We start from the raw sequence: 27,989 nt of genomic DNA, 5'->3' as shown, positions 1-27,989 counted from the left end.
GTAGGTACCCGGGCGGCGGGGGGGAGGGAAATAGGCAGGAGCCGGGAACGACTCTGCCCCCCAAGAAAAGTCCCTGAGATCGGTAGTGGCAAGGGACTCCCCTCCCTGGTCCCTGGGTCGCGGTCAGCTCCTTCCCCAGCGCCGCGTGATTGGGGTTGCCGGTTGGAACTGGGTTTGGCTGGGCGCTTTCTCCTTCACCGTGAGAGTCAGATAAGACCTTCAGGCCGGAGGAGTGGGGGTAACTTCCTTCTTCATCGCCCTGAGGTCAGGACCTCCGGAATCTTCTGTGATCCAAACATCTTATTCGCATTTTACTGTTTCTGAGATCGGAATAGGGATGATAGTGGGCGTGTATCTCATGTTTTAAAGAGAATATCGTTTGATACCAGAGGATACATGTCAGGCATATGTAAGTACTGAACAATGGTGGTGCAGCCAGCCACCAGGAATCCATCGTGTGTGGTTTCCTTTAATTCTAATTAGAATCTAAATAGAGCATTAATTAAACAGAGACCCAAACCCAGGTCTGCTGACTCTTAGTCCAGTGCTTGTGATGGCTGGTGGGCCCTGAACTAGGGGTCTGGAGGCCTGGGTTTGAATATCGCCAGCCTCCAGCCCAGCTCACACCTTAACCAGGCAGGTGGGGGCAGAAGGGAGAGTGTCCCAGGAGCCAGAAAAGCAGTAGCACGTGGGTCTCAGGAGAAGCCCAGACCCAAATGGGGGTGGTGGTGGAGGGGGCGAATTGTGTGGGGCTGTTCAGGCGGCTCCCCATAGTGACAGTGTGTCCCTGGGTTGCAGAGGGCACAGGAAATAAAGTGCAATGACTGCAGCCCCCATGTAGCAGGGTTCTAAGTCAGAAGATTATTTTGGAACAATTGATGAGACAGGGATGCCCTCTTTGCTTTATTTTTGAGAGTATGTTCCTTTAAGTTAAAGCTGTGCTGGGGCTGGTTGCCCTGGGCTGCCTGAGCCCTGCCTCACTGGGGAGGGGCCTCTACCGCAACCTGGTATAGGGTAGGTGCTGAACAGTTAACTGCAGACGCTTCCTGGAGGGAAGTGCCATTTGGGCAGACCCTTAGGGATTCAGGAGAGAATGCTGGTGGAGGCAGGAGTGGGATCCTGCAGGCCCAGGAGGTGAGGTGTGGGGCCTCTACTGTGCATCCTGCAGGGAGAGCTTGGAACCGGGGCCAGGTGTGTGGAGCCAGTGTTCAGGCTGGGGCTTTTGGGTTTGGGGACACAGGTCCAGTAGGTGGGGAGCTGGACGGGGGTGGGCTCTGGGGCTGTGGGAACCCGGGTGGCCTCACCAGCTGGGAGCACGCCAGGGCCAGGGCCAGGGGCTGTTCTGTCCATCCCAGCCTTTTGGGGGATGGGGGGCAGCAGAGAAGGGGTGAAGGCAGGCATCGGAAGGGGATTTTACTAGACTGTAAAATCACATTTCTCCTGAACACAGTCTCTGCCTGAGGAGTCAAGATTTCTCTGCGCCAGAATCATTCCCTCAGGTGGTGTGCAGGGAGTGACTTGAGTGCTGCTGGGTGCCTGCTGCCCGAGGGCAGGGACACACTTACGTGGTCTCCTGCGGGCTGCAGTGGCAGCTAGGGGAGAACCAGACAGAAGAAGTGAAGAAGGCATAGTCAAGAAAATGAGGACGCGATGGCCCCGCTTGGAGCCTGCATTGTTACATCAGCAGTCGGTTCGTATCTGCTGTTTCATTTCCTGAGGATAAAATTACAGCACACAATGTGCTTTTTCAAACTCCTGAAGTTCCTCAGAGCCCTAAGCCCCACACCCTCCCAGGGAAAATGGGCCTCTGTGCTCTTCTTAGACTCCAGCCTGGTGGGGCAGCAGGGGCCCAAGGCTGGAGCAGTGGGAGGACAGCAGCAGTGGGAGGGAGTGTCAAAGTGGGCAGCCAGGTCACGGAAAAGTGCAGGGTGCAGTACTGATTTTGCACCGCTTTTTTAATATCTAACACGAGGCAGGCAGCGTGGAAAAATTAGGAACCCCAACCTCAGGTCCCTGCTTACTTCTCATTTCCTTGCAAGGGGCTTGGCTGGCCTTCCCTGTCTAGAGCGGAGAGCCCCCTCCCGCCTGCCCATTGCCCTGCTCTCTTGCAGCTGCTAGTGTGACATTTGTTCGTGTTTATCACCTCTTTCCCACTAGAATGTAAGTGCAATCAGGGCAGGGACCTTCCAAAGTCAGAGCTGATCATTCTCTAGGGACATGTGATCTGTGAAATGGGTGAGGGGTGGTAGAGGTTCTGGATGACACTTTTATAAAATGTATTTACAGATTTAAAAACTTCAGAAACACAGTTTCTCCCTGCTGGGCTGCGGTCAGCCTGCCATGGCAAGCAGGAGCCAGGGAGACTCAGGAATGGGACATGCCTCTGCTGGGTCAGGCCAGGTGTGCAGAGGCAGACCCCGGCCCTTCGGCTCTGACTCAAGAGCAGGGGTCATCCTCCCCTGGCCAAGGGTGAGCAGGCAGCAGAGGAGCCAGGCCCGGATGAGCAGATCCAGGCCCCAGCCTGTCCTGCTGTGAGGCCCAGCCTGCAGTTTTCCCCTCTAGACCCCTGGAATTGGAGTTTCCCAGGGAGACAGCGAAAAACACAGATTCCATGGCGCCTCCCTGACTGGAGGAATCAAACTCAGGGAGCTGATGGGGGCAAAACCTGCATTTAAATGGGCCTCTGCAGGGCATCTTAGGTGGCGCTGGGTCTCCGGGCTGCAAGTCTCCAAGGGCAGGTGCCGGAAGCTCCCACTCAGTTTTGCTTGTCAGCGTCAGTTTGGCCTCTTCTGGCTGTGTGACCCCGTGAGCCTTCTTTGCCTCAGGTCGTCGTCTGTAAAATGCGTTCAGGAGGATTCTGGGGTGAGAGCAGATGAAGGAGCTCGCGCAAAGCGGGAACCTTTGTAGCAAACAGAAGACAAGAGTTTTTAATTAACGTGCTGCAGTACTGGAGGGTTTCCTATGGGCATCTTCAGTTGTCCAGTTGGGAGGGACATCTTGTCCCAGAAGGTGCCCTGGTGGCTGCTGATGGTTCTGCAGCGAACAGGCGGGGTGGCTCTGGTGAGGGGCCAAGGCCTGGGTTGCAGGTTTGCAGCCTGGTGCTGGCGAGAGCTGGGTCTGGCTCTGCCCGAGCGGTCTTTCTCCCAGTGAATAAATGGCTGCGTCTGGATGTCTCTGGCCTCTCGTCCAGGCCACTCCTGGAGTGACTCAGCCTTCTCACTGAGCAAGTCTGCTCTGAGCCTCAGAGGGCAGAGGGCCTGGAGCCCCTCGGGGAAAGCCATCCACTGTCCTGGTGGCCCCTCAGCCCCCTAGACTTCTCTGTCAGGTGGACTTTGAGCGAGTTACTTCTCTCATTGGAGTTCAGTCAACGCCAAAGTTGCCACCACGCCGTGTGGGCCTCTTTATCCATGTTGCCGGTGTCCCCAGGGTTCCCTCTCCAGGGCAGCTGAGGGCCTGCTGCCATTCCGGACCGGCTGGGCCTTGCAATGAGCCAGCAGTCCTGACAGAATGAGGCTCCAGCCAGGTTATGAGATGGCCGGAAACTCAAGATGTGGAGTGATAAAAATAGATGCATGGCAAATGGTTTCTAGTGTAAAAATAGAGCTAAGGGGGGCCTGCCTGGGGGCACCTGGGACCTGGGATGCCAAAGGGGTGGTCCACGGCCTGGACTGGGCCTACTAGTCAGGACAGAGCAGCTGGGCTAGGGGCTCGGCTGGTGTGGCGGACAGGGTGTGTGCATGCTGCTCATCCACAGGCCTCATGGAGCTCGACACTGGGCCAGCCCTGGGGCCTGGTGTGAGCTGACCCACTGTGCCCTCTCTAGGGACTGCTGCTGTCAGGGTGGGGTGGGCGAGCAGACCATCCCATCCCAGGCTGATAGTCAGTGTGAGCAGGCACCTGAGGTCGGTGGCCAGAGGAGGGCAGTGTGCACCCACCTGGCCCGGGTGGGGGGTGGCAGGGTGAGTCGGTGCAGGCACCATGGGAAGGCGGGAGTGGGCAGTGGCTGAGCCCAGAGGCATTGGGAAGTTCACAGATGTAGCAGACAGGCCCCTTGGGGTGTGTGGGCAAGGGGGAGACTGGAGGAGAGACGGACCGAGTGAAGGCCTTCAGGGTCCTGGAACCCGGAGACCCTGAGGGCCTTGGTAAACCCTGGAGCCGGAGCTCCACCCGCCCGTTCCAGAGCCTCTGGTGGGCGCGGCTGTGCTGGCTCCCTCCTTCCTCCCATGTCCAGCCTCCAGCAGGCCGGCCCCCTGCCGGGCACGAGACAGCGTCTTCTGAGCTTGCTGGGGCTGGAGGAGCCCCTCCCACTCACCCACGCGGCCGTTGGCCGTGGCCGTGCAGCGCCATGTGGACGTCTCCATAGTATGTGACGGTCTCTTTCTCCCTGAGAATAAATGGCCGCATCTGGATGTCTCCACGCATCCTGCCTGCAAGGGAGTCCCCAGCCCCTTCAGGAGCCGCTCAGCTGGGTCCCCTCCCAGGAATCCTCCAGACAGACCAGGCCGAGGCAGGCTTCCCACGCCTGCCTGCTTCCGGTCCTGGCTCTTCATGGGGCTGAAAACGAATCCGCACGTCCTCCCATACTGCCCTCCTCAGCTCCCCTCTCACTGAGTGGGACCTGGGCTGAGAGACACGCCTGTAATGAGTAGAACATGCCAGAAATGATGGCGTGTCGCTTCTGAGATGGGTTGTACGAGGTTCTGGGGGACGTCAGGAGCCACATTGTGAGGACGCTCAGGCAGTGCCATGGAGAGGGCCACGTGGTACACCGAGGCCGCCGCCAACAGCCACGTGAGCGAGTCCCCTTGGAAGGGGGTCCTCAGCCCCATCAGGCGTACAGGTGCTGCGGGCCTGCCTGACAGCTGGACTGTGGCCTCAGGAGGGGCCCTGCACTGGAGCTGCCCAGCTCAGCTCCTCCCTCAATCCCGGCCTCCAGACCTGTGAGATGATAACGTGCTTGGCGTTGCCAGCTGCTAAACTGTGGGCTATTTGCTCTGCAGTTATAGATGACTGATACATGCCTCAGCCAAGTGGGCAGGGGTAGTATCTGGGTCATTTCTGGGTCTGAGCACCCAGCATGGGGCTTGGAGAATATGGCCCTGGAGGGAATGAATGAATAACTGCCAGAAGTCAGGCCTGCCTCTCCCTAAACCTTCAGCCACCTGCACTGGAGGTGAGCCTTCCCAGTTTCACCACTGCCATGCCCGATGACCCTGTGCCAGGACTCTTCAGTCTCCTGTCCCTTAGCCCTGCTGTGGTCCTCCCTGTTTGCAGACAGGGAAGCTGAGTCACAGGCATTAAGTAGTTGTAGTTGTCATGGCAGTGCTGGACTCAAATCCGGGTCTTCCTGCCGGTTCTCACAGGCTGTCCCCCTCTGGCTCAGGGTGCCCTAGTTGTAAGCCAGGAGTGGGGCCAGTGGGCCAGGAGGCTAGGTCTGACGCCTGTGCTGATCACCATGGCAACTGGAGCACAGCCAGCGCCTCTGCCAACGGAAGTGGGAGCCGGGCTGTGGGGCAGCCCTGTCCACGTGCCCCACGTCCAAGGAGGAGGCACAGGCAGGCGAGGCAGCAGGGATTGCCCTGTCATATGCCTGGTAGCCCTGAGGCCCCTCCTGGGGGCCACACAGGCTCAGAGACCCAGGCCTAGGGCCCTAAACCCTCAGGATGTCAGAGGGCAGCTGGGGTGTCTGGAAGGACTGAGTTTGGGTCCCAATCCACCTCATACACCACCCCAGAGACACCCTCTTCCCGTATATGGGTGAAGCCTTGTCACCCCCTGGGGCCATGTGGTCTGTGGGAAACAGCTGGGCATTGCGCAGAGCTTGGCAGGGGCTAAGCCCAGCATACACTCTTGTCTCCTGTCCCATTTTACAAATGGAGAGAGTGAGACTGCCGGTCAGGGGCGCTCCTGGTCCCAGAGTGAGCCAGGTGAGAACTGCGCTCTCAGGACTTGTCCAGACTAGCAAGGAGTCCCATTTCCTGTAAATGCCAGGGCTGCTGTCATCTTTGACAAGCAACCTCCGCTCTGAGAATGTGCCTGGCTGAGACACAAAAGCCCCCAGCGCCTGTTTATTGATGCAAAATAGACCGGCAGCCCAAGTCCACTAGTGAAATGAATCACAACGGTCATGTTTAGAGTGTCTGTTGCCTGCCAGGTACAGAAGAGCTCACAGCTATTCACCCTGTAGTCCTCCCAAAGTTGTAGGGTGAGGTAGGTAGTAGAATTTCCACTTTACAGTGAGGACAGCGAGGCTCAGGCAGGCTAGGGGCTCACCCAGGGCACACAGTGAGCACCAGCAGGGCGAGGGCCACACCCTGGCCCCCTGACCCCTCGCCCACACCACGGACAGCGCACGTGCGCAAGCAGCAGTGGGGCTGCGGGGACTGGTGGCCAGGCGTCCTGAAGGAAAGGAAGTGAACTGCAAAACTACAGTAAAGAACAAAATGCTCGAGTTTGCCGCCTCTGACCGGAAGGCAGACCCAGGCCTGGGCTAGGGCTTTCACTTTCTATGTTGGCTATGTCTGTCTGTCTGGATTTTCTTTTCATAACTTGTAGTGTCCTTTTATTATAAAATGTACAAATACATTTTAGAATCTGTCGTGCCCCTCAGCTAACAAGTCCCCCTGCCGGAGCCCAGTGTCCCAGCCTCTCCGGAGCCCATTGCTGGGCCTGGGCTTGGTTTTTGTGTGTGACGTCTGTTTCCCCCTAGAGGGCAGGTTGGGCAGGGCCCCACACAGTGGGGAGGGGTCCTAAAGCCAGCTAAAAATAGTAGCCCTGCCCACTGGGAGGGTGGCCCCAGGGGGTACCCTTGTGCTCTGCCTCTGTGTTTATTCAAGACTCGGAGAGTCACGCTACTGGCCCAGTGGTCACACAGCCGGGAGAGGTGGGGCCCGAGGCAAACCCAGGCTGAGCTCTCTTCCAAGCCTCGTGGGGCACTCCTCAGCCATGGCCCCTGCCTGCTGAGCACCCTGAAGGCCTCTTTGCCCTCTGTGCCAAGTCAAGCTAAGTGTGAGCAGGTGATCCCATCCTGATGCCATTTGTTCATTTGTACATTTAACTGTCTATCCATCCACCATCCACCTATCCTTCTATCTGCCCATCTGTCCTGTCTGCCCATGCCTCCATTCATCTGTCCGTCCATCCACCCATCCACCCATTCTCCCATCTGTTCAGTGACTCATTTTCTCATGCATTTATTCACCCAGCCTCCCAGGGTGCCTGCCCTGTGCTGGGTGCTGTGGGCTCAGAGACAAATCCAGTGTAGCCCTGCCTGCCAGCAGCTCACAGCTGGCTAGGGAGCCGTTGAGACCTGTACAAAGCAGCCTAAACCGGGAGGTGGCATGTTTTCTGGTTTTGCTGTGGAGAAGGGTGGAGCTGGAGCGTGTTTGTTCAGGAGACAAAGGGCAGGTGAAACTTGGCTGCAGTGACTGAGAAAACACACTTGCTTCAAATGTCACCTTCTTTGGCTGGCCTTTCTGATGCTGCCCCTAACGTGCCTCACCCCCTCCCTAATCTGTTTCTCTCCCTGGCACTTCCTGCCATTTGGCTGACTCTGTATTTTGGTTGGTTGTCCTGTTGGTTGCCTGTCTCCCTCCCTATAACACAGGATCCACAGGGCAGGGCCTTTTGCCCATTGCTTATTGCTGTGGGACGTGCCATGTAATGGGCATGCGGTGTTTGTTGCAGGGCTTGGGGACAAGGCTGCTCTCCGGGAGGGGACGATGCAACAGGGGGCGAGGCAGTCGGAGAGCAAGAATGGATCTGAACATGAACGTGTTGCCTGACCGCAAGACCAGGTGCCTCACTGTTTCCCCTGGGGGATGGGGAAAGGCATCCAGGGATTTCCCAGGTTCCTTGCTCAGGTGCCATAAGTGGGGTAGATGGACACTTGGTAGGAAACACAGGGCTAAACAGTCTCTATTCTTTCATTTAGACAACACGCTTCAAGCTTCCTCATCACCCAAGGTACTGGCCTCTCTAGTGTAGCATCTGCAACTGAACTCAAATCCTAACTTTTGTTTTGCTAAGAACAGGTCTGTTACCTCCTTCCTTCTTGAACCTACGCTCCTATTAATGCAGTCTTAGCATTTGGCTGTCACTTCCACAACGACACACCTGGACACACCAGCAAGTGGCCACAGATGGGAGGCAAGTACTGTCCTCATTTGGAGGATGCAGAATAGAGAGGCCCAGAGAGGCCCAGGAGCTTGCTCGAGGTCTCAGAGCTGGGATGAGTGGCAGAGCTGGGATTTGAACACAGACAACCTGGCTCAACCAGATGCTGAACTGCATCTCTCTAAAGGCCAGGACAGGCATCAGGACTGGCCTTGGACAGGGTGGCATCCTGCCTTTTGTACTCTGTCGTGGCAGCTGCCACTGCCAACTTGTGTCCACCACTCACACCACAAATAGCTGGGCAGGCAGGGGTGGGTCTGTGCCTCCATCAGCACTCAGTCTGTTCAAGGCCAGCCTGCAGGTCTGTGTACCAGAGGACAGGAAAACAAATGAACACCCGGTCCCTGCCCTGAGGGCCACCTGGGCAAGGCTGCCCAGATGCTGTGAGGTCATGCCTACCCCCTTCCCCAGTCCTGCTTTTCTGGCCAGTGAGATGCTCATTTTGTGTGACCCTGAGCAAGTGCATGCCCTCCCTAAGCCTCAGTGTCCCCATGGCACCTTCAGGGCTGCAGTGTGGGTAACATGGGGCCATGTGCTGAACCCCTCTGAGGACTCACTGGGTTGATGGTCGTGAGGGCAAAGCTTATGGGCATCAGGGTCCAGCCCTTGGCATCCGAGAGGGGCTGGTTGTTCCAGGGTGTTTGGCAGTCAAATCCAGCTCTGCCACCTGCATGGCCTTGGTCAAGTCCCCTTTCTGGGCCTCAGTGGCTCCATATGCAAATGGGGGCCATCAGCCCTGCCTCCCAGGGCTGTGACGAGGCCCCCATGAGCTTGGTAAACTGTAAAGTGGGGGGCGGGAGGACATTGTTTACAGTTACTGCAGGTGGCAGCAGCTCCAATCAGGAGGGCCCTGGCTTGGTTAGAGGCCAGAGCAGTGGCCCTGGCCCCCTGGGCCCTGGTAATGGGCCCCACAGGGCTCTGACCCCCTCCCTCAGCCCTTGCTAGGCACTGGGTCCGAGCTGCATACTGGGGACTCAGCAGAGGCAGACCTGGACAAGGCCCTGGGGGTGTGGGGAAGCCGGATGTGGGTGCAGCAGGGACAGTGTGGCCAGGGCGGTGTGAAGGGCGTGAGCAGACGTGAGCCGTGACTGGTGTTTGCACTGGGCCCAGGAGAGTTCATCCCCTGCCACAGCCACTGGCCCCTCTCCCTCCCTGGCAACCGGAACTCAGAAGGGGGCTGGCTGGGTCTTACCGGCTTCAGTGCTTTCCCAGCTCAGAGAGTGTTTGTGGGCTGAACTAGTGAAGGAGCCCTAAGGGTTCCCCATGCAGGAGTGATTCCAGGGGAGCTGGGGAGGTCCAAGGACTCAGAAAAGCCTTGAGCTTGGACTTGGAGGGACAGGGACATCACAGCCCCGTCCGTGGACCTCCCCAGGATGTATTTGGACATGGCCTGGAGCCCAGCCCCATCGTCAGCCACCTGTGGCCTCTCACACACTTCCCGACACCTGGGTCCTGAGGGCACTGGGACAAGGGTCCTTTGGGGGCTGGGTGTGGGGGAGTCCAGCCGCCTGGGGCCTGGCTGAGGGCACTGGCCTGCCTGCTTTCCGGCATGGCCTCTGCCTTCAGGGCCACTGGTCAGCAGGCTCCTGTTTCCCATCCCCTGCCCCCCACCACAAGTATTTAAGGTCTGAGAGGCGTGGACTTGTTGTTGCCGAGGCCACCCCAGTGGTGGCACAGAGGCTCTCAGGCAGGCAGACCCAGGGCCTTCCCCACCCACGTTGTCCATGGATTTTGTTGCTGGAGCCATCGGAGGTAACAGGGCCAGGCCTCGCAGGGGACTGCTGCTCCTGGGGGTACCAGGAGGGGCTGGAGGGGGCTGTGCCCTGGGGGTAGCCTTCTGACAGCAGTGGGGTTCAAGGAGGCCCCTGGCAGTGGCCTGGGAGGAGAACCGGGAGACTTGGGGCACAGGGCCCGGGAGGAGGGGAGGTGGGTGAGCCTGCACGGGCCTGGGGGCTCCGCCTGTGGGGACCCTTTCGGGGCAGAGGATGGCCTCTGCCTGGGCCAGGGGAGACCTGGCATCATTGGTGTGGGGAGGGATGGCTTTGCTGTGGGAAGGAACTGGTGAGAGGCCTCAGGGGAGGGTGGACAGTGAGGACAGCTGGGCCTGGGTCCTCCCCCCCCCCACACCGACTGGAAGGAAAGATCCTGCCCAGCCTGGCCCCGCCTGCCTGCTGGCGGTGTGCCCACCCAGCCAGTCCTGCCCCTGCTGGGCTCCCAAACTGTTTTCCCCTTTCAGAAAGGGCTGGTTGTGAAAGACTGATCCGGAGAGATAAGCGGCCCATTGGCAAACAGGCGCTGCCCCTCCCAGGCCATCGATCCCCCAGGCTGTTTTGGGTGTTGTGCCCGTGGCCTTGCTTGTCTTTGAAACGGCAGTGGGCTGCGTGTGGACGCTCCTGGGAACATGTGGGTGTCCTCCTCAGGAGGGGAGGGCAGCATCCAGCTGGAAAAGACCAGGAACCCAGCCTTACCAGTGAGCTTCTGGGGTCCTACTATGTGTTAGACCTGGCCAGCTGCTTCTGGACCTTAGCCCCCTAAGGAGGAGGCTCAGAGAAGGGGCTTGACTTGCCCAAGATCACATAGCCAGGAAGGGCTCCTGTGTGCATTTTTCCCAGAGAGCCCACAGAAGGTCTGGGTGGAAAGGGCCCTTGCTTTGTGCCTGACCTTGGATGGCAGGGATTAGACATGGTCTTGGCCTTGAGAGCAGGTTCTGGAGGCAGAGATGGTAGCAGTAAGGCCATGTGACAGGGGCTCTGATAAGTATGTTTTCTGACGCAGAGGCAGCCCAGATACAGCATCAGGGAGGGCTCCAGAGAGAAGGTGATGTTGTGGCAAGGCTTTGATGGATGAGTAGGAGTTTGGTGAGGTCTATGTGAGGGTGAAGGAGGGTAATTCAACACAAGTCAGTCAGTGGGTCCTTTGCTTCACTCCCTTTACTCATTCATTTGTTCATTCATGCATATTTATTGAGTCCTGAGATGTGTAGTAAATAGGGCACAGCCCCCAAGTGCCTTCTTACCTTTGGATGATGCTCAGCCCCCAGTCCCATCCCCAGGGTGTGAAACCCCAGGGACATGCCCGCTCACTCTCCCGCTTCCCCGTGGCAATGGTGGGCTTGGACATCGAGGCCCTGGTGTCAGGAGGAGGGAAACGAATAGGATGGAGGCACCTGGCCTTGCAGGGACAGAGGGCTCTGGTCCAGGAAGCCTCAAGTCCCACGCAAACCTATGGTTCCAGGCAGCCCTTCAGGAACCTGGGGGTGACCAGGTTTCCCACCTCCTGACCTGGCTTGGGCTGTGCCTGCCTTTCCCCCACCCACTCAGTGGGAGGCAGACCCCCTCCAGACTGGCTTGAGGGCAAGGTGGCTTGGCTTGGAGACAGGGCCCAGCAAGCACTGGACCAGACATTCCCCCAAAACATGATACTGGAGGCGAGGCAGAGGACCATCCTTGGCTTTCAGATCGAGGCACCACTGGGTCAAGAGCTCAGGGTAGAAATGGCCAGCTTGAGCCTCTGCTTCCTCATCTGTGAAACTGGGGTGGGTCAGGATGGATGGGACCCGGTGTAGACGAGAAGAGAGGGTGTGGGTCCGCTGCCTGGGGCGCAGGCGGGATTCGCACTCCTCCTCCTGCGAGGCAGGCTCAGGGCAGGCCTGCTCCCTCACCGGGCCCCTCTGGCTTCCTTGCAGGCATCTGCGGCGTCGCTGTGGGCTACCCGCTGGACACGGTGAAGGTGCGGCAACAGCCAGGCCCCAGCCGCCCCGCCGAGGCTCCTGCCCGGACTCAGGCCGCCCTCTGAATCTCCTGCACTCCGTTCATGGCCAGAGACCTGCTAGCATGCTTATCAGACCCAGCCCTTCCCACGGCCCTAGTGGCTGTCAGAGGCTCTTTCTCATCCCTGTGCCTAGGGCTCAGCTCTGAAGGGGCTCACTGCACCTGCTCCACCCACAGGCAGCATGGCAATCAGGGGGTTGGCTCTTCCCTGCCCCAGGGCTTAGCTGACCTTGTCCTGGGCCTGGAGCCACCCTTTCCTGAAGGCCACTTCTCCCACAGGTCAGGATCCAGACGGAGCCCAAGTACACGGGCATTTGGCACTGTGTCCGGGACACGTATCGCCAAGAGCCGGTATGCCTGGGACCAGGGTAATGGGCAGGGGGATGTCAGGGCCCCGGACACCTGGCCTGCCCCTTACCAACCAGCCAGATGTCCAGCCTCTCAGTGGGCCTCAGTTCTCTCACCATCCAAGTGGGAATAACTGTAACAGCCACCTGGGTTCCTCTGAGGCCGAGAGCCAGGGCGTCTGGCACATAGGAGGCGCTCAGAACAGGGTCCTGCTTCCAGGAGAGGGTCTGGAGACATCAGCCAGGGGCAAGCAAATGGAAAATAGTGACAATAAAGCAGCTTCATCAGGCAGCTGCCCTAGGTCGAGCCTGGCCCTCTGTCCTCAATTCCTCAGCACAGCCTCCCAAGTTGAGTATTAGGACCCCCATTTTACAGCTGAGGAAACAGAGGCCCTAGGCAGAAAGAGACTTGCCTGAGGTCCTCCCACGAGGGAGAGAGGAGGTAGGGCCCCTCGGGCAGCCGCTCCTGCCGGCTGGGCCTCTGGCCTGACTCAGGCCCTCAGGTCCCATCCACTCGCTCGCCAGGTGTGGGGCTTCTACCGGGGCCTCTCGCTGCCCGTGTGCACCGTGTCCCTGGTCTCATCCGTATCTTTTGGCACCTACCACCACTGCCTTGATCACATCTGCCGGTTCCGGTACGGCAGAGCCGACGCCAAGCCTGCCAGGACAGACGTCACGCTCTCCGGGTTTGCCTCTGGCCTTGTCCGTGTGAGTGGGCTGGGGTGGCTGGTTCCCGGGACCTCAGGGTACTGAGAGGCCACCAAGCTCAGCAGGAGGGGAAACTGAGGCTCAGCAAGGGCTGTGTGGGTGAGGGCTCTGACCCTCATGAGCTGTGGGACCTAGGGCAGGCTAGGGAGCCTCTCTGAGCTTCTGTCTCTTCATCACCAAGGTGTGGTGAGGACTGAGTGAGGTCATGAGTGTAAAGCCCCCAGGGTGGAGTCTGAGAAGTGAGCAGCCACAAAATGGCAGCCAATGTTGTTAGCTATGTTATCACGTTATAAAATTCTTACACTCAGTGTTTCCATGAAATACTTACCGTAATTAAATAATACATTAACATTCATTAATATATTCGCCATGTGATTAGTACTTTCAGAACGTGAGCCTGGGATCGTACCTAATGCCCATGTGCGTCAGGCCTGCTCTGTGTGGCTGATGAAGGCACTGGCTCTGGCTTGCCTGGCAGAGCTGGCTTTAAACCCTGCTGCACACGGCTGGCTGGGGTGCCAGACTGCAGCTTCGTGGGACCAGGCTCCTAGATGGGGCCGAGGGTGACGGGAAGCTAAGAGGCAGGTCTGGGGTGTGTGGCAGAGCTGCTGGCACCCCCTCATCCCTTTGCCCTCCACTCCAGGTGTTCCTGACCTCACCCACTGAGGTGGCCAAGGTCCGCCTGCAGACGCAGACGCAGCAGCAGCGTCCCTCGGCATCGTGGCCCTCGGCTGTGCCCATCTGTGCTGCGCCCCCTCAAAGTCCAGCGCTTGCACCCAAGTACCGCGGGCCACTGCACTGCCTGGCCACAGTGGCCCGTGAGGAGGGCCTGCGGGGTCTCTACAAGGGCAGCTCAGCCCTGCTTTTCCGGGACAGCCACTCCTTTGCCACCTACTTCCTCTCCTACGCCATCCTCTGCGAGTGGCTCACCCCCACTGGCCACAGCCAGCCAGGTGAGCAGGGCTGGGGCCTGGGGAGGGTGCAGGATCAGCCCGGTGGAATTGCAGCTGGGAGAGGAGCTGCAGATAGGTGAGGCCGCACACACCCAGTGCCCTCAGCCCTGCTCCGTGTGGCCCTGCATGTGTCACGTGGGTGGCGGGAGCCTAGGACTCCCCTCAGCTATGCCCACCGCCCTCCACTGGGGCCCCAGGGTGCCTCCCAGTCAAGGCACTGTGGCTCTCTCTGCAGGTGTCTCGGGTGTGCTGGTGGCCGGTGGCTGTGCAGGGGTCCTGGCCTGGGCCGTGGCCACCCCCATGGACGTGATCAAGTCGCGCTTACAGGCAGATGGACAGGGCCAGCAGCGCTACCGAGGCCTCCTGCACTGTGCGGTGACTAGTGTGCGGGAGGAGGGGCCGCGTGTCCTCTTCAAGGGGTTGACACTCAACTGCTGCCGAGCCTTCCCTGTGAACATGGTGGTCTTCGTCACCTACGAAGCCGTGCTGAGGCTCACCCGGGGCCTGCTCACATAGTGGTCCCCACGTCCCAGGGGCCAACCTGCCAGCAGCTGCCAGAGGTCATGGTAGCTGGAGGAAGTGAAGGGGCATGTGGGGTCTGGGCCCATGGGGCCATCACCCAGGACAGCTGGAGCTTCCTTGAGGCCTGAGCTTGGCCTGCCCAGTTCCAGACCACAAGCAGGTCAAGGGGTCCATCTGCCATCAGCCCGGGGCTGGCCCTGAGGGTCACGAGCCAGGGAGGAGTGGGTCTCCTGGATGAGGAATCCATCACGTGCAGGCATCTGGGCATTTGGTCCTTGGTTCATTCCAGTTTCCCTATCGCCTCTGCCTGCCACCCTGTGACTTCAGAGCAGCCCTGCGCCTGCACCTCCACCCGTCTCCTCGGCGGCCTGCTCAGCCAGCCCCTCCTCTTGCCCCCACTCAGCTCTGCTGCTATTGAGTGGGCTTCATGCTGGTCCCTTAGACGCAGCCAACAGGCCCTGCCAGAGGGGACGAGGTGCAGCTGCCGGGCTCCTGGCCTGCTCATTCCTGCATAGGCTGCTCAGAGGTGCCGCTGGGACAGCCGGCGAGCTGGGTGGGCTCTGGTCACCCACCCTCGCTCTGCTTGTAGGCCCTGCGGAATCAGTGGGGAGCTCCTGCCAATAAAATGTTTCTGAGGATGTTCAGGGTGTTGCTCTGTGGTCTGAGGGGCTTATGACTGGTTTCCCCACTTCCCACTCATCCTGAGGCCAAGCCCTCCAAACCTGTGTGGCCAGCACTCCCACTGTGCGGGTGGGCCCACTCCAGTCCAGCACAGTGGCTGGCTCCCCTCCCTTGGCCTAGGGGGTGCAGAGTCCTGCCACAGGGGTTTTTTCAGCGCTCAGCACCTTGCCTGCCCTCCTCACCACCCTATTCTAAGTGAAACTGGGCTCCAGCCAGCTGCCCTGGCGTCTCCACTCTCCGGACACGTGGCTTTGAGCCGCCTTTCCATGCAGGCCCAGAGGTGGGAGGAGGAGGTGTTATTATGTCCTGAACACTGCGGGGTGCCTGGTACCCTACACAGATCATCACAACAGCCTGATCCAAGTGAGGAAACAGCTCAGAGTGGAAGCCTGCCCAAGGCCATATGGGGTGGGGGTGGGAATGGGGATGCAATAGACATGCACATGAACTTCTGAGGTCCCAGCTGTCTCCCTGGCACCATGTGGCTTCCAGTGATGGGGGTTCTTGGGGCCCCGGGCTGACAGGTCCAGCAAAAGCCTTATGGGTCCTCATAGCAGCCTGCACCTGCTTCACCTGCACTCACTCAGACACTGGTCTTGACAGTGTCTTGGACCGACGGGAGCTCCAGTGTTCTGGCCAGACAACACTCTCTCCCATCTCCAGAACATGTGGACGGGCCCTCCCCTCCCGGCCTATTCCTGTCACACTGACCCAAGTATTTCCTTATATCCTGTGATCTCTGCCATAAACCCCCTTCCCCTCCTCTGCTTGGCAAACTCAGCAAACCAGGCATCACCTCCTCCAGGAAGTTCCCGGGGCCTGGGCACCAGGTTGCTTTTAGGTGTCTCTGCTTTCCTCCCACAGGGTCCTGGTTCATCGCCTGGCCACTCATCTTCCCCCTTGGCCTACTGCACGCAGGGCTGAGCCGCCAGGGCACCGCCTGTCTGATTTGGATCACGTCCAGCTCGGGCCTGGCACACAGGTTTCTGGGGGTGAGGAATGAATGAGGCAGTGAATGCAGTCCTGCAGTACGCTCCTGGAGGTTCATCCAGCGTAGTTAAAGACACTGAGATGCTCTGGCAAGGTGCTGGGAAAAGGCTATCAGCGAACAAAAGGTCTCAGCAGTTCATCAAACCCGGCCTGTGTCCGTTCTGGGAAGACCACTAGAGTACCCGCTTGCTCGGGCCTTGGGAGGAGTTACTGGCAGTTCCAGAGGAGAGCCTGGGGAACTCCCGGCTCTGCTGGCAGGGATGGGGAGGGTGGGGCCCAGTGGTCACTGAGCAGTTGGCCCTGCCTGTGCAGGGAAAGTGGCTTTGCAGGAAGGCCCAGTCCTCTCCAGGCCCTCTGATCCAGCCCCCCCTTTAGAAATGGGAGGGAGGGAATGCGGAAGAGAAGGGTCGGGCTGGCACTTCCACTAGTGGGGCCGTCTGAACAAAGTCCAGGCTGCACTTGAAGTTGCAAATGGGAGATGAAGGGTGGCCACCCAAGGGCGTCTACAGCTGTGTGCAGACCAGGGATCGCAGGGCCCCTGGGAAGGGTGCATCAGCGCCATCCTGGGAGAGCTGCTGCTGCCGCTCTCACTCTGCAGCGCTGTCCTGCACAGAGCGCTCCTTCCGACCGCTCCGCCTTTATCTCCCCACTGCTACCCAGTGCGCGCTGGGACGTGACCCTGCAGCCGCAGCTCCCCCGGCCTCCCCAGGGACTTGGGGCCAAGGCACAGCAGGTAACGTGTGGACAGGGCCCTTCTCACCCCCCACACCTGCTGGGCTACTGCACCAGTCCATCCTAATCCAGATCTTCTGGGATCCCCTTGAGAACCCAGTAGTTTTTAGAAAATTGTGGGGGTGGGAAAGTCTGTGGCTCTTACCAGCAGTGGCCTTGGTCACCTGACCTCTGACCCAAGGCACTGCTCCCCAGGTCCAAACACGAGGTGTGGTGCTCATGTTCAGTAGGGGGAAACACTCTCCCGGCGGTGGGGCTGCGGCTCTGCTGCCCTGGGATATCACCTGTGGTCTGGAATTTTACCTGCACCCTGGGAGATTGCTTCTCAAACATACAGCAAAGCTTTAGCAAGTGATTCCCCTATTTTTTGGGCATAGGCTGCAACATGTCTTGTGCCCATTAAACTTCCCACATCAGCTTTTCAAAGCACTTTTTAGTTTTCTGATGACATTTTGATTCCAGATGTGCACACACAGACTATGTAAGCTTTTACACAGGTTTTACAGCAGGTTTTAGGAATGTGTTTGGAACCGGAGGCTGCTTTCAAATGAAGGCGTTCTGGGGATGAGGACAGGTTGGCTGTGGACAGCTAGCCCAAGCCACCAAACGTGGGCTGCTGGGAGACTCTGGCGGACTTGCCTATCCAACCAGGTGATGTCACCCAGCACCCAACCTCCCCACAGGTTTTTGGCCACAAGGGACAGAAAGGATGACATTGCAGGAAAAAACAGTACTGATACATGCCCAGAGCTGACAGATATCAGGCTGGTAATTACCATGTGACAGAGTTGAAGGGCGGTGATTGACAGGGCTGGGATTATGGCAGAATTACATGTCTTGTGTGCGCAGAAACAAAGAGCATTACTTAAAGTCATAGGACAGCGCCCGGGGAGTCATGAACTCCTTCACTATCTTGTCTGTGACCTCCTTTCGCCGGGCCTGGTGCTCTGCGATCAAGGGCTGCAGGACCTCTATGAGAGTCTTCTTGAGCTCGCCGGTGAGCATGACTCCATTGGTGTAATCCTGCCGGAAGGAGACGCACACTGGGCCATCGCAGCGCCCCGCCCCGAGGCGTGCTAACCTTAAACCACGCTTTTCTTAAAGTGGCTAGAACCCAGCTCCAACAATGGCTACCACCACCCTATGGCAGTGAAGGGAACAGGGGAGGTGGACCCCAGCCCACCCTCCTTACTGGGTTGCAGAACTCCAAGCACACTGAATAAATGATTGCTGCCTTCAGCCATACTAGCTTCTCTAAAATCCTTGTTGAATCTTTTTTTACTTTCTGATTGTGAAAGTCGTAGGAATTCATTCAGCAAACTTAATAAGGTACCCAAAGAATAAAGTCACCTGCAGAGGTTGAGGGCCTCTGTGAACTTTCTGGCATGTTTTAGATTTCTTTCCTGGTGCAATTAATTTAAATCTCTCTGCATTTCCAATGTGGTACCTTTCCCTGCTGCCATGGGCACATCATCCTGTCAGTGGGACCTCATGCCTGCATAAGAACCCCTCCTGTAACAGTTCTGAGTTACTAACATTTCCTTTGTGGGGCCATCTGTTCTGAACTTCTGGCTACTATCATTTCCAACATCTTTGTATGGAGGGCTCTTTCTTATTCAGGATTACTTCCTTGGAAAAGATTCCAAGAACTGGAAAACCTGAGGTGAAAGCTATGAATATTCTTTGGGCTCTTTGTACCTAACTGCGTTAGAGGTCAGGCTCGGATCCCTCCACTGTCCTGGGTGTGCCTCGAAGCACCTGGTTTTCGGTCACTGCACACACAGCAGAAGGCAGCCCTGCTAACTCAGAAGGGGAACTGTTCTAACTTCCACGATGTCTTGTTTAACTTCTTTTTCTCTGATGACTGGTAAGGTTGAACCTTTTTGTGAGGCTACTAAAGAGCCGTTTTTATCTTCTCTTTTGTGAACTATCTGCTTGTGAGGTTTCTTGGTACACAGTTAAAAACACGATTGACCTACTCAATTTTAATCTCATCTCAATTGACCACCTGCTCCTAAGGCTCAGGCACCAGGGAAGCTCTGACCACCTTAGATAAGACTGCCAGAACCTTCCAGGTCCTGTGAGAGCCCCTTGGGAGTGGCTGGGACCTGGGGCCTCCCGTCTTACCTTCTTGATCTGCTCCAGCTTGTCATCATCCTCGAGGAAGAAGGTCAGGTACATGAAGGACACATCCACGTCACAGTTGCCCCCAAACTGCCTGTGCTCCTCGACGGTGTCTCTGCCCCCGGAAAACGCATGCTTGTTGACCTGCACCGGCAAGAGGACACAGAAATGCTAGTTGCTCCTGGCCACCCTGCGTGTGGACACTGGCTGGGAGCCGCGTGGTCAGGCCACTGACGGCTTTCTGCCCGGTCTGGTCCTGACCATAGGAAGGCTGGAGCTCACGGACGGTGGGAGGAGCCCCACACACTGCCCCTTCCCACCACGCTTGGGTAAGAGCCGCAGCGGGGCTCACTACTGCAGAGGTGGGGGGATCAGCTTTGACACCCCCACTCCTCAGACACACGGGCTGGAGCTGGGAAAGCCAGAGAACTCGCTGTGCTCAAGTCTGGGGGAATGTCCTACGGCACTAGCAGGGGAGCAGCTTCATGAAGGAGGAGGCCGAACACACAGAGTAAGGGAGGACCGGGGCAGGTGCGCTGCTAGCAGGGCAGGAGGGCGGCCGCACCTGGCAGCACCTGGCCCCGCCTGGCTGCTGCCGTCTCCACGGCTGCAAAGAGGATGGGAAGTGCAAGAGTAAGGCCGGAGACTGGCATCAACACAAAATGTGCGGAGGGACAGGGCACGTGAGCAGGGCCCCGCCTAAAACTGCAGCCCTGCAGCCCAAGTCAGAGAGACTGAGAAATTCACAGAAAGGCTTTCAGGAATCACTGAAGATGATCTTAGAGGAATGAGGTGAGAGAAGAGCTAAAAAAGATAAAGTTCCTTCAACGTTCTTTCAACACATACTTGAGAAACCTACTGTTGTCACACATCAACCACTTTCTTTTCACGGGGAAAGGATGGGCAGAGTCAATAATTTCTAGGTTAAGACGTTCACTGAATCTCCCCAGAAGGACTTCAGAGCAGATTACGAACAGGACACTTTGGGATCTCCTAGAAGGCAGTGGATGAATGTCAGGGGCAGAGGGTGCCAGGCACGAGTGAGGTCGGAGAAACCCTCTCCTGGTGGGTACCATGAGTGCTGTGCAGGGAGAGAGGACGCTGCCCCAGATGCACAGGGGGCGGCCCTGCCCAAGGGGTGCCGGGAGAGGTGGCTGCTGGTGGGCGGGCCGGGCGGAAAAATTAAGATAAGTCAGTTCATCTTCCCTTTCCTAACAAAAAAGAGCAAGTTATATAAAATAAAATGAATCTATGTACACTGCAAAAACTATGGAAAATATAAAATGAGCAGGAAGAAGAGGAAATCCCCCAGTGCTGGCCCTCCCGAGGCCTGTGTGCCCCTGGGCAGGCACTGTCTGACGGAGCAGGTGGCAGTGAGTGGCAGAGCCACTCCTCCTGGGACCCCAGGCTTCTGAGAGTGGCTTAAGTTGGCTCAGGGTAGAACCTGGCTGGGCCTCAGTGATGCTGGGGCCTGACTTACAGGAAACCAATAGGAAAATTGGTTTGGATGAGGGTGGACAGCAGCCGTGGGGGGGCCCAGAATGCTGCTGCCAGGACCCAGAATGACAGAAGCCCTGGGGCCAACGTGATCTGCTGTGACAGGACACTCTGCCCAGTGGGGATGCCTGGGCTGAGAGGCAGGGGACTTGATTCAACCATCAAGCTCCAAGCCAGTGAGCTCCGGCTGCTACAATCCCATGGGAGGGTCGGGTGGCTTGCAGGAGCCCCCAGGGCAGGGATGGGCCACCAAACGTCTGACCCAGGAGCCAGAGGCCAGCTCTGGGAGTGGGGCACTAAAGCGGTCTTGTGACCAGAAACCATCAGCAAGCGGCTAGACTGGCAGATTGTTACAGATATTTGTCCTAGAAGATTCCTACATTGCAAGGGCTGCCTGTGGAAGGGTCTGACCGATTCGGAGGGCTCTGACAGGGCCTTGTGACACCCGGGGGAGGCCAGTTTTGGTCAACACTATGATGGAGCTGCCCAACTATTCACTTTCTTAAAATCTCAAATTCGGGCTGCACTCTACAGTTTACAAACCCTTTTTATATGTGATCTCATATAAGCCTCGCTTCAAGTCTACGAAGCCCTTAAGGCTGCTCGCACTTCACACATGACACCTAGACAGCCAAAGTCACTTGCTGTGGGTAAAACTGCAGTATTTCCAGGATCTCTTGTCTGGCCTTAGTTCATCTCAGTATCAATAGGTGTTCACAAGTGGGAGAGGTGAGCGCGCTCCTGGGCCTGGACGGAGACGCGGGGCTGCCTAGTAGCTGCAGGAGAGGGGTCAAAGGAGCCCCGCTTCCCATGAGCAATAAACGGGTTTCTCCCACTTTAGCTTTTCCCGCAACTGGTTCCGGTGTCACAGGTTTATTTGCCCCAGGCTGGGAACACGTGTCTCCCCAGAGCCACACTGGCCAACAGTGGTAAGGTCAGGACCCCTGATCCTGGGCCATAGGAAGCCTACGCAGCAGGGACCTGGGCTAGGGACCTGGCCCCACTGCTTCCCAGCTGGGTGGAATGTAGGGAAGCTGCCTGACAGGCTGAGCCTTGATTTCCTTGCTTATAAGGTGGACACAGCCTCCCCGGTGGTCAGCAATCAGTGAGATGATGACATGGGTGAGCACCTGGCAGGTGGACCTGGCACTGCTACTGATGCTACTGTGCGAGGCGCCGGGCAGACAGCCTCTCTCTTGGTTGGCGTGGTTCTGGAGTTGAAGGAGGGCCTGGGGAATGAGAATGAGGGCCTGGCCTGCCCGTCCTGCCCCACCAGCTGCTCACGGCCTCGGGGCCTTTGCACTCGGTGTGGTTCCCGACCTCTGGCTCACAGCCAACCAGCCCTCAGAGGCTTTGCTCTGACTGGTCCAAGTGAATCAAAAATGCCCCAGAGCTACAAAGAACTTCTTTAAAGTACTGGGGAACAAAACAAATGACTTCCTCGTTGGAGGGAACAGGATCTCAGCCCCTGCGCCCACACTTCATGCTCTGGGGGTTTCTGCCCAAAGTGAAAGAGAAAGCAGCAGCCAGCTTGCACTAGCTTTCAACAGAGGGTGGGAGAGTCTGCGGTGGCCATTTCCTGCAAGAAGTTTTGATATTAAGGGTTTTCCCATGGTCAACCAGAACTTCAAAGGGTCATGGGCACGGCAGTGACTCAGAGGGCTGCGTTACACGTCTCAGTCTTGGTACCTCCCGCTGTAATCGGACAAGCCCACGCACACACACACACTTGCTTCCAAATAAAATGCCAACAGCTCTGTGGAACAATGAGGGGTTTACATACACTGGCAGTTCAGTACTGAGCTGCAGAATGGGGCCCTGAAAAATAAGGAAGCTCAAACCAATTCCTGCTTCTGGTTTCTCTGGTGACTTGACAAATAGTTACTGAGCGCTGTCACAGGCCAGGCAGGCCCAGCACCCCGGGGCTGTTGAAGGAGTCCTCACTTCTCTCCCAACGAGGCCTCTCAGCCCCTTGGGGGCCAGGGGAGCCCTCTCCTGGTGGCCAGTGCTGGAAACCTGGGCCTCATCCTTCTCTTCTTTAAAGGAATAAACCTCTGTCTCCGTGGGAAATGAAACCAGAAAACATGAGGCACCGGTCCAGCTTCTGGAATACAGCTGGTGCTCAGGAATGCACTACATCTTTTTCTGTTGTTTAGCTGTAACTTTGAAGAAAATTGCCATGATTTTAGTTCCAGAGCAGTGTTGTGAGAAAAGCAGAGAAAAAAAAGAAAAAAAATTCAAAGTTTTGCCTAAGTGAAAGGACATAAATTCACGTGCTCTCTGGGGACAGGGACAGGCTGCCTGGAGTGAGCAGGGAATGTTAAGCAGGAAAATAGATATGAGCTGGGTGGAGAAAGAATGAAGGCCAGTACAGTCCACTACAAGGGACTAAAGAGTTAACCAGTTAAAACCCAGAAAAGACTCAGAGTTAATGCGTTAATCAGTTAAAGCTCAAAAGGCCAGGAGCAATGTTTGAATATTTCCCAGATAAAGGACGTATTTCAGCATAACCCATGTCTTTAGTGTGTTAATCATGCAGGCCCGGCTTATTTTTTACCCTTCACCTATATGCTGTTTTTTCTCCTTCAGCCCTAACCAAGTAATTTGCAACCTGGGCAACAACTTTAGCAAGCAGACCCAGCCTTAAAGACGGCCGCAAAAGGCAGGAAGGATTCCGTCTTCAAGATAAGATTGCATTTTGAAATCCAGGAAGTTAAGAAGTAAGATTCTTAACTTACTTTTTAGCAAACAGACAATACCCTCAGCCCACCCTGGGGGCTCTGCAGGTGGCCTTGTTCCATATGCCCCAGACCAAGAAGCTGGTCTCTCAGGGAGAAATCAGTGCAGTAAATTTGTGTTAATTTTAAATAGTTGGGGATCACTTAACAAGTCTGCACCCCCAGCTCTTTGTCACAGTCCTGAAAAATCCTTAAAATGGGGAACCCTCAACCTTTCAGGGCACATCTGTCTCTGGGGTCACCCATACTTGGTTAAGTGTGTGAGGGTAAAACCGCGATATATCCAGAATCTCTCGCCCGGCTTTAGTGCATCACTGTATCGACAGATGTTTCCTAAGCAATAAACGGGTTTTAAACTTTACTTCTCCCTTTGACAGATTTTGGTGTCAGCTAGGTATTTTGCCCCTGGATTTCCTCTTCCTAGCGTTACAGGGTGTAACACTGACTTCTCCCCAACCTTCCAGTGCACCGCTCTCTGAGGTGCCTGCACTTTCTAAGTGTGTGACCTTAAACTCTCTCTCTTCAACCTCTCAGGGCGCCTCTCCTCCCTGAGGGCGCCTGTACTTTTTCTCTCTTTAAGTAACTTTAAATAAAACTTTTACTCGGCTTCACTACTGTGTCTCTGCCCTTCAATTCTTTGTTGCGGTGGGGACAAGGACCGAGGAAACACACAACAACCCCCTAACAACAGCAGGGCGGATCCCTGCGGCAGCGGATGCCGGAAAGACAGGGCGACGGCATGTGTGCGTGTGCATGTGCGTGTGCCCCTCTCGGGCGTGGTTCTGCTCACAGGCTCCCCTCTGCCCTGGGCAGTGCTCACCTTGTTCTTGATCTGCTTGGCCGTGTCTGTGAGGAAGATGGAGGAGTTGGGATCACTGGCACTCATTTTGGTCTGGGCCCCTTGCAGGGCAGGGAAGAAGGTCGAGTGCAGCAGGGCTGGTTTAGGGTAGCCGATCCGGGGGGCCACATCCCTCGTCATTCGGAAATAAGGGTCCTAGGGGAGAGGAGGGCCTTCTGAGGATGGCCGGAAGAAACCAGCCGGTGTTTAGCAATGCCTAAGGGTCCTGGACAGGAATCTCCCAGCCTCCTCCCCACCCAACACCTTTCAAAACCTCCTTCCCACTGAGGAGTGCAGGGAGGACCTCCTGACCAAAGCTGGCCACCTCCTGACCTGGTCAATGGCGCATGGGATGAGGCACTGGACGTCCGTCCGGTCTTGGAAGATCTGAGGGAACGAGGTGCTGAAGGAGGGAGCAGCCTGGATGGCAGGAAAACTGATCTTCCCTGAAAGTGAGGACAAAACGGTGCCATGCCCAGACCATTCCCTGCTCTGGAGATCAACCCGGTGAGAGGGATGGACAGAAGCAGGCTCACTCCCCATCACAAATCAGTGGTCATTTAAGAAAATCTGAAAAATGCAGCCCAGTGGAGAATCCATGCAGCCCGGGCGACTCTTCATTCGCTCTCTCTGTGACTCGGTACTTTCGAGCTCACTTACACTCCAGATGCTCTGTACCTTTTTCACTTCATGACATTTACTCACATTGTTGTTAAATCTTCTAACCTGTGAACATATCATGTACTATTTAGCCATTCTCCACCCACTGGGCATTTAGTTGTTCATTTTTATTAAGACTTATGATGTCTTGGTGCATAAAAGTGTTCCCAGTGTTTTGGATATTAATACTGCTATTGCTGTTTCCCGAGACCCGAAGAAGTGGAATTTTGGGGTCAAAGGGCATTTTTGGGTTGAAGGGCAAGGGCATGGTCCTTTCTACAGCCCTTGATGAGTGGTGTCTTCCCAGGCCACCCCATTGTGCACCTAGGGTACTTGGGCACGCGTGCCCAGCACGTGGCTAACACACACCTCTGGCCGGGGTCCTAGAAGCACAGGGCATGGTAGGGTGCAGTCTGGGACACTGCTTCTCTTATCCCCGTAAAGTCCTGCCTGGGTGATGCTCTCTCCTAGCAGCTCTTTTCTCCTCATTTCAGGAAGAGACAGTCTATTTCTGTGTTCCTGGCTGTGTCTGGGGGACCAAACAGATGGCTGTCATCACCACCAGCACCCCAGTAAGGCACAGGCAACATGCCTGTTCCCTGCATGTGCGGGCCAGGCTGCGCTCAGGGCCTTCCCTGGGCTCAGCTAGACTTCATGACTCTACGAGAAGGGCCGCCATCACACCCGTTTTAGAAATGTGGGTATGTCCACAGGGGCTCAGGTGTTTACACGGCCTGTCAAAGCCAGCACACAGCGCCTAGTTGGCTGAGCCAGGAAGCAAACATGGGCCTTGTGGCAGCAAAGCATGTGCTACTGTCTCTGTCTACGTCCCCTTACTCAGTACAGACTTCATGGAGACATCTTCCCACTAGATGCTGGGATTCTAAGGACAAAATCCCTTTCAAACCACAGGGTTTTGCTTCTACTCTCAGGAATGAATTGGACCAAAATGCCAAAGAAAAGGGTTTTTGTGAAAAGCCTCCTGATGAGGAATGAGGGCTCTCTGTGGCATTTTGCCCTGTACTTTCCTTGCAGGCCCCTAGTGACAGGCCCCTGGAACATGTCCCCTCCCAGCCCGGCAGACTCCACCCACAGGGCACTGCAGGCACAGCCAGGCAGGAGTGGACCTGGGAGGGCAGCTGCAAGGCCTGGAGCCCATACCAAACCTTAAGTGGCAGGGGGTGGGGTCTGGAGCCCCACCTACTAGTCTCAAGAATGGATTCTTAGCTTGAGGAGCTGATGCTCTAAAAGGAGAGAGGGCCAATGCAGCTGAAAGAGGCCTGGACCACAGGGAAAGGACACAGATGCATCCACAGGGCAGCAGGCAATGGGCCTACCAACTGGGGGCTGAGCCATGGAGAAGAGCAAGGGCGGGTGGGGAAGGACTGATGGGCCTCAGGGCAAGCCCCGCCTTTTACAGGTGGGGAAATTGAGGTTCAGGAGACAGAGGTGGCAGGTCCCCACCCTGAGAGCAGTCGTCCTGTGCCTCCCAGGCTCCAGGAAAGGAGACCCATGCTGAGCAGGCTCAGGAGTGCCAAGGTCATCCGTACCCTTTACTGTCTTTCTTCTAAAACTTAAAAGGGATGCTGGGGAAAGGGACACATGGTACCCTGAAGTACAGCCCAGAAATGCGGCCAAAGGCAGCTGAACTTGTGTTCCTGAGAAAGCCCACCATGCATTCACTATCAAAGGAGACGGACCGTCAGGGAGAACTCCGTCCTGGGGCAGACGCCACATATCTGGACCGAGCCTCAGTGCCCTGCTCCTTTCTGATGGGGTGGAAGGGGGCCCCGGCAGCAGCAGGCCCCTTACCAATGCAGTCACTGTCGCTGAAGCCAAAAATGCCTTTCACTTGGTTGAAGGTCACGTGCTTCTGGATCTTGACCACGTTCTTGTAGAAGCCTGGGCTCATCCTGCAAAGACACTCAGACTCAGACCCCAGGTCCGGAGGGTGGCCTTCTGCTGAAGGCAATGCAGCTGATGGTAGAACCCGCAGGAGCCGGACCTGGGCGAGGACGCAGACCGGGGAGGAAGGTGCTCAGAACTCCGTGCAGGCAGAGACGCCCGCAGCAGCAGAGCGGTCCAGGGGTGCGGCAGAGCGGAACCAACGCAACCTGGGCAGAGCAGGCAAGGACACCGCCAGGTTCGGACCCAGTGGCTAATGCCACGTGCTTCCACTCTGCAGGGTGAGTGGCTGTGTGTGAGCCCCGAGGGAGCTTTCCTATTGAGAGACTGTGTTCTGTGCCGTGGGAGTCTATCTGCAACTTGTCACCAGATGGAACGTCTGGGTACAAACCAAGGGTCCACCAAGGAGGGTATATCTCAGTGAAGCCAGGGCCCATGCCTGGCCACCACTGCTCCCCCACTGTAGGGCAGCCATGCTGTTTGGGAAAGAAGACCCCAAACCTAGCAAAAGGGCTGCGCCACAGCAATTGGTTCAAGCAACCGAACTCTCTCTTCTGGATGGTGATGGGTGTGGATACGAGGCCTGGATGTGTGGCAGCCATTCTGTCAGAGGGAGCTAGGCTGAGAAGGAAGCAAACATGGGGGGGGCAGCACTCAGAGTGGCTTCTTAGACTGCATCTCTGACTAGTATTCAGCAGCTTTATTCTCCAGGCCCTACCATGTGTAAAGCACCGTAAGGATAAAAAGGGAAAAAGGAAGCTAGTGCTCACTAAGTGCTTGCAGCACGTGGCAGGAGCTGTGCTAAGTGCCAGGTGCACAGTAACTCTGCCCTCCTGCCCTTCCAAGTGGGAGCTTCGCTTCTACTTCATAGGTCAAGACTGAGGCTCTGAGAAGTCGAGGGTCATGTCACAGACCTAGTGAGTGTGGGAGTGGGACCCAAAGCCTGCATCTCAGGGACTCTGAGAGCTAAGACGCCTGGCCCAGGCTGCAGGGCTGCCGAGTGCCTCGGGCAGGCAGGGTGGGTGCCCCAAGTGCAGCGCAAGTGCTCACAACAAACTCTTACAGCGAAGGGCACCTGAAAACACGACTTGATTTTTCAAATGTCCCTCCTAATGTTAGGTTCAACATAAAATGCCTTTATACGGAGAGACAGTGAAGACCCCTTGGTCTGCCTATCTTCTGGGTTTCTGTCTTTACTCCATGTCTGTAAACAAAAGGACCTCCTCCCAAGTGGAGGCTGGGAAGATGCGTCATGGCAGCAGGCACCGCTCCTGTTCCCCCTGAGTGTGTAGAAAACAGGGTGGTTCCTGTGGTGGCCTTTTCATGTGGACTGTGCAAAAGCACCCCCA

The 27,989-nt window shown here is 56.8% G+C and overlaps 2 protein-coding genes across 5 annotated transcripts in view; one reads left to right on the top strand and one right to left on the bottom strand.

The window, feature by feature from the left end:
• The first annotated feature begins 1,116 nt into the window (after positions 1-1,116).
• On the top strand, positions 1,117-15,113 carry SLC25A47 (solute carrier family 25 member 47). 4 transcript variants are annotated; one of them, XM_017641005.3, is made up of 8 exons: positions 1,117-1,134; positions 7,687-7,796; positions 8,034-8,148; positions 11,861-11,904; positions 12,225-12,296; positions 12,818-13,000; positions 13,644-13,953; positions 14,189-15,113. In XM_017641005.3, exons 3-8 carry the CDS (start codon positions 8,142-8,144, stop codon positions 14,467-14,469), a joined length of 897 nt encoding a protein of 298 aa, XP_017496494.3. In that variant the 5' UTR covers positions 1,117-1,134; positions 7,687-7,796; positions 8,034-8,141; the 3' UTR covers positions 14,470-15,113. The 4 variants fall into 4 exon arrangements, with proteins under 4 accessions (XP_017496494.3, XP_036847495.2, XP_036847490.2 ...); XM_036991595.2 differs by lacking the exons at positions 1,117-1,134; positions 7,687-7,796; positions 8,034-8,148 and adding an exon at positions 1,462-1,690; XM_017641004.3 differs by lacking the exons at positions 1,117-1,134; positions 7,687-7,796; positions 8,034-8,148 and adding an exon at positions 9,720-9,927.
• Positions 15,114-17,293: 2,180 nt separating this feature from the next.
• The window catches only part of WARS1 (tryptophanyl-tRNA synthetase 1), a 31,041-nt gene continuing 20,345 nt past the window's right edge, over positions 17,294-27,989 (bottom strand). The window contains exons 8-12 of the mRNA XM_017641018.3: positions 26,548-26,648; positions 24,409-24,521; positions 24,058-24,231; positions 19,006-19,146; positions 17,294-17,901 (exon numbers count right to left, since the gene is read on the bottom strand). Coding sequence (XP_017496507.3) covers positions 17,740-17,901; positions 19,006-19,146; positions 24,058-24,231; positions 24,409-24,521; positions 26,548-26,648 — 691 coding nt within the window. The 3' untranslated portion in view covers positions 17,294-17,739. The remainder of the gene's footprint in view (positions 17,902-19,005; positions 19,147-24,057; positions 24,232-24,408; positions 24,522-26,547; positions 26,649-27,989) is intronic.

The sequence above is a fragment of the Manis javanica genome, chromosome 8, assembly GCF_040802235.1.
Source record: "Manis javanica isolate MJ-LG chromosome 8, MJ_LKY, whole genome shotgun sequence".
Lineage (NCBI taxonomy): Eukaryota > Metazoa > Chordata > Mammalia > Pholidota > Manidae > Manis > Manis javanica.
Note: the sequence above shows the minus strand (reverse complement) of the source record. Positions and strands in the feature narration are given on the sequence as shown.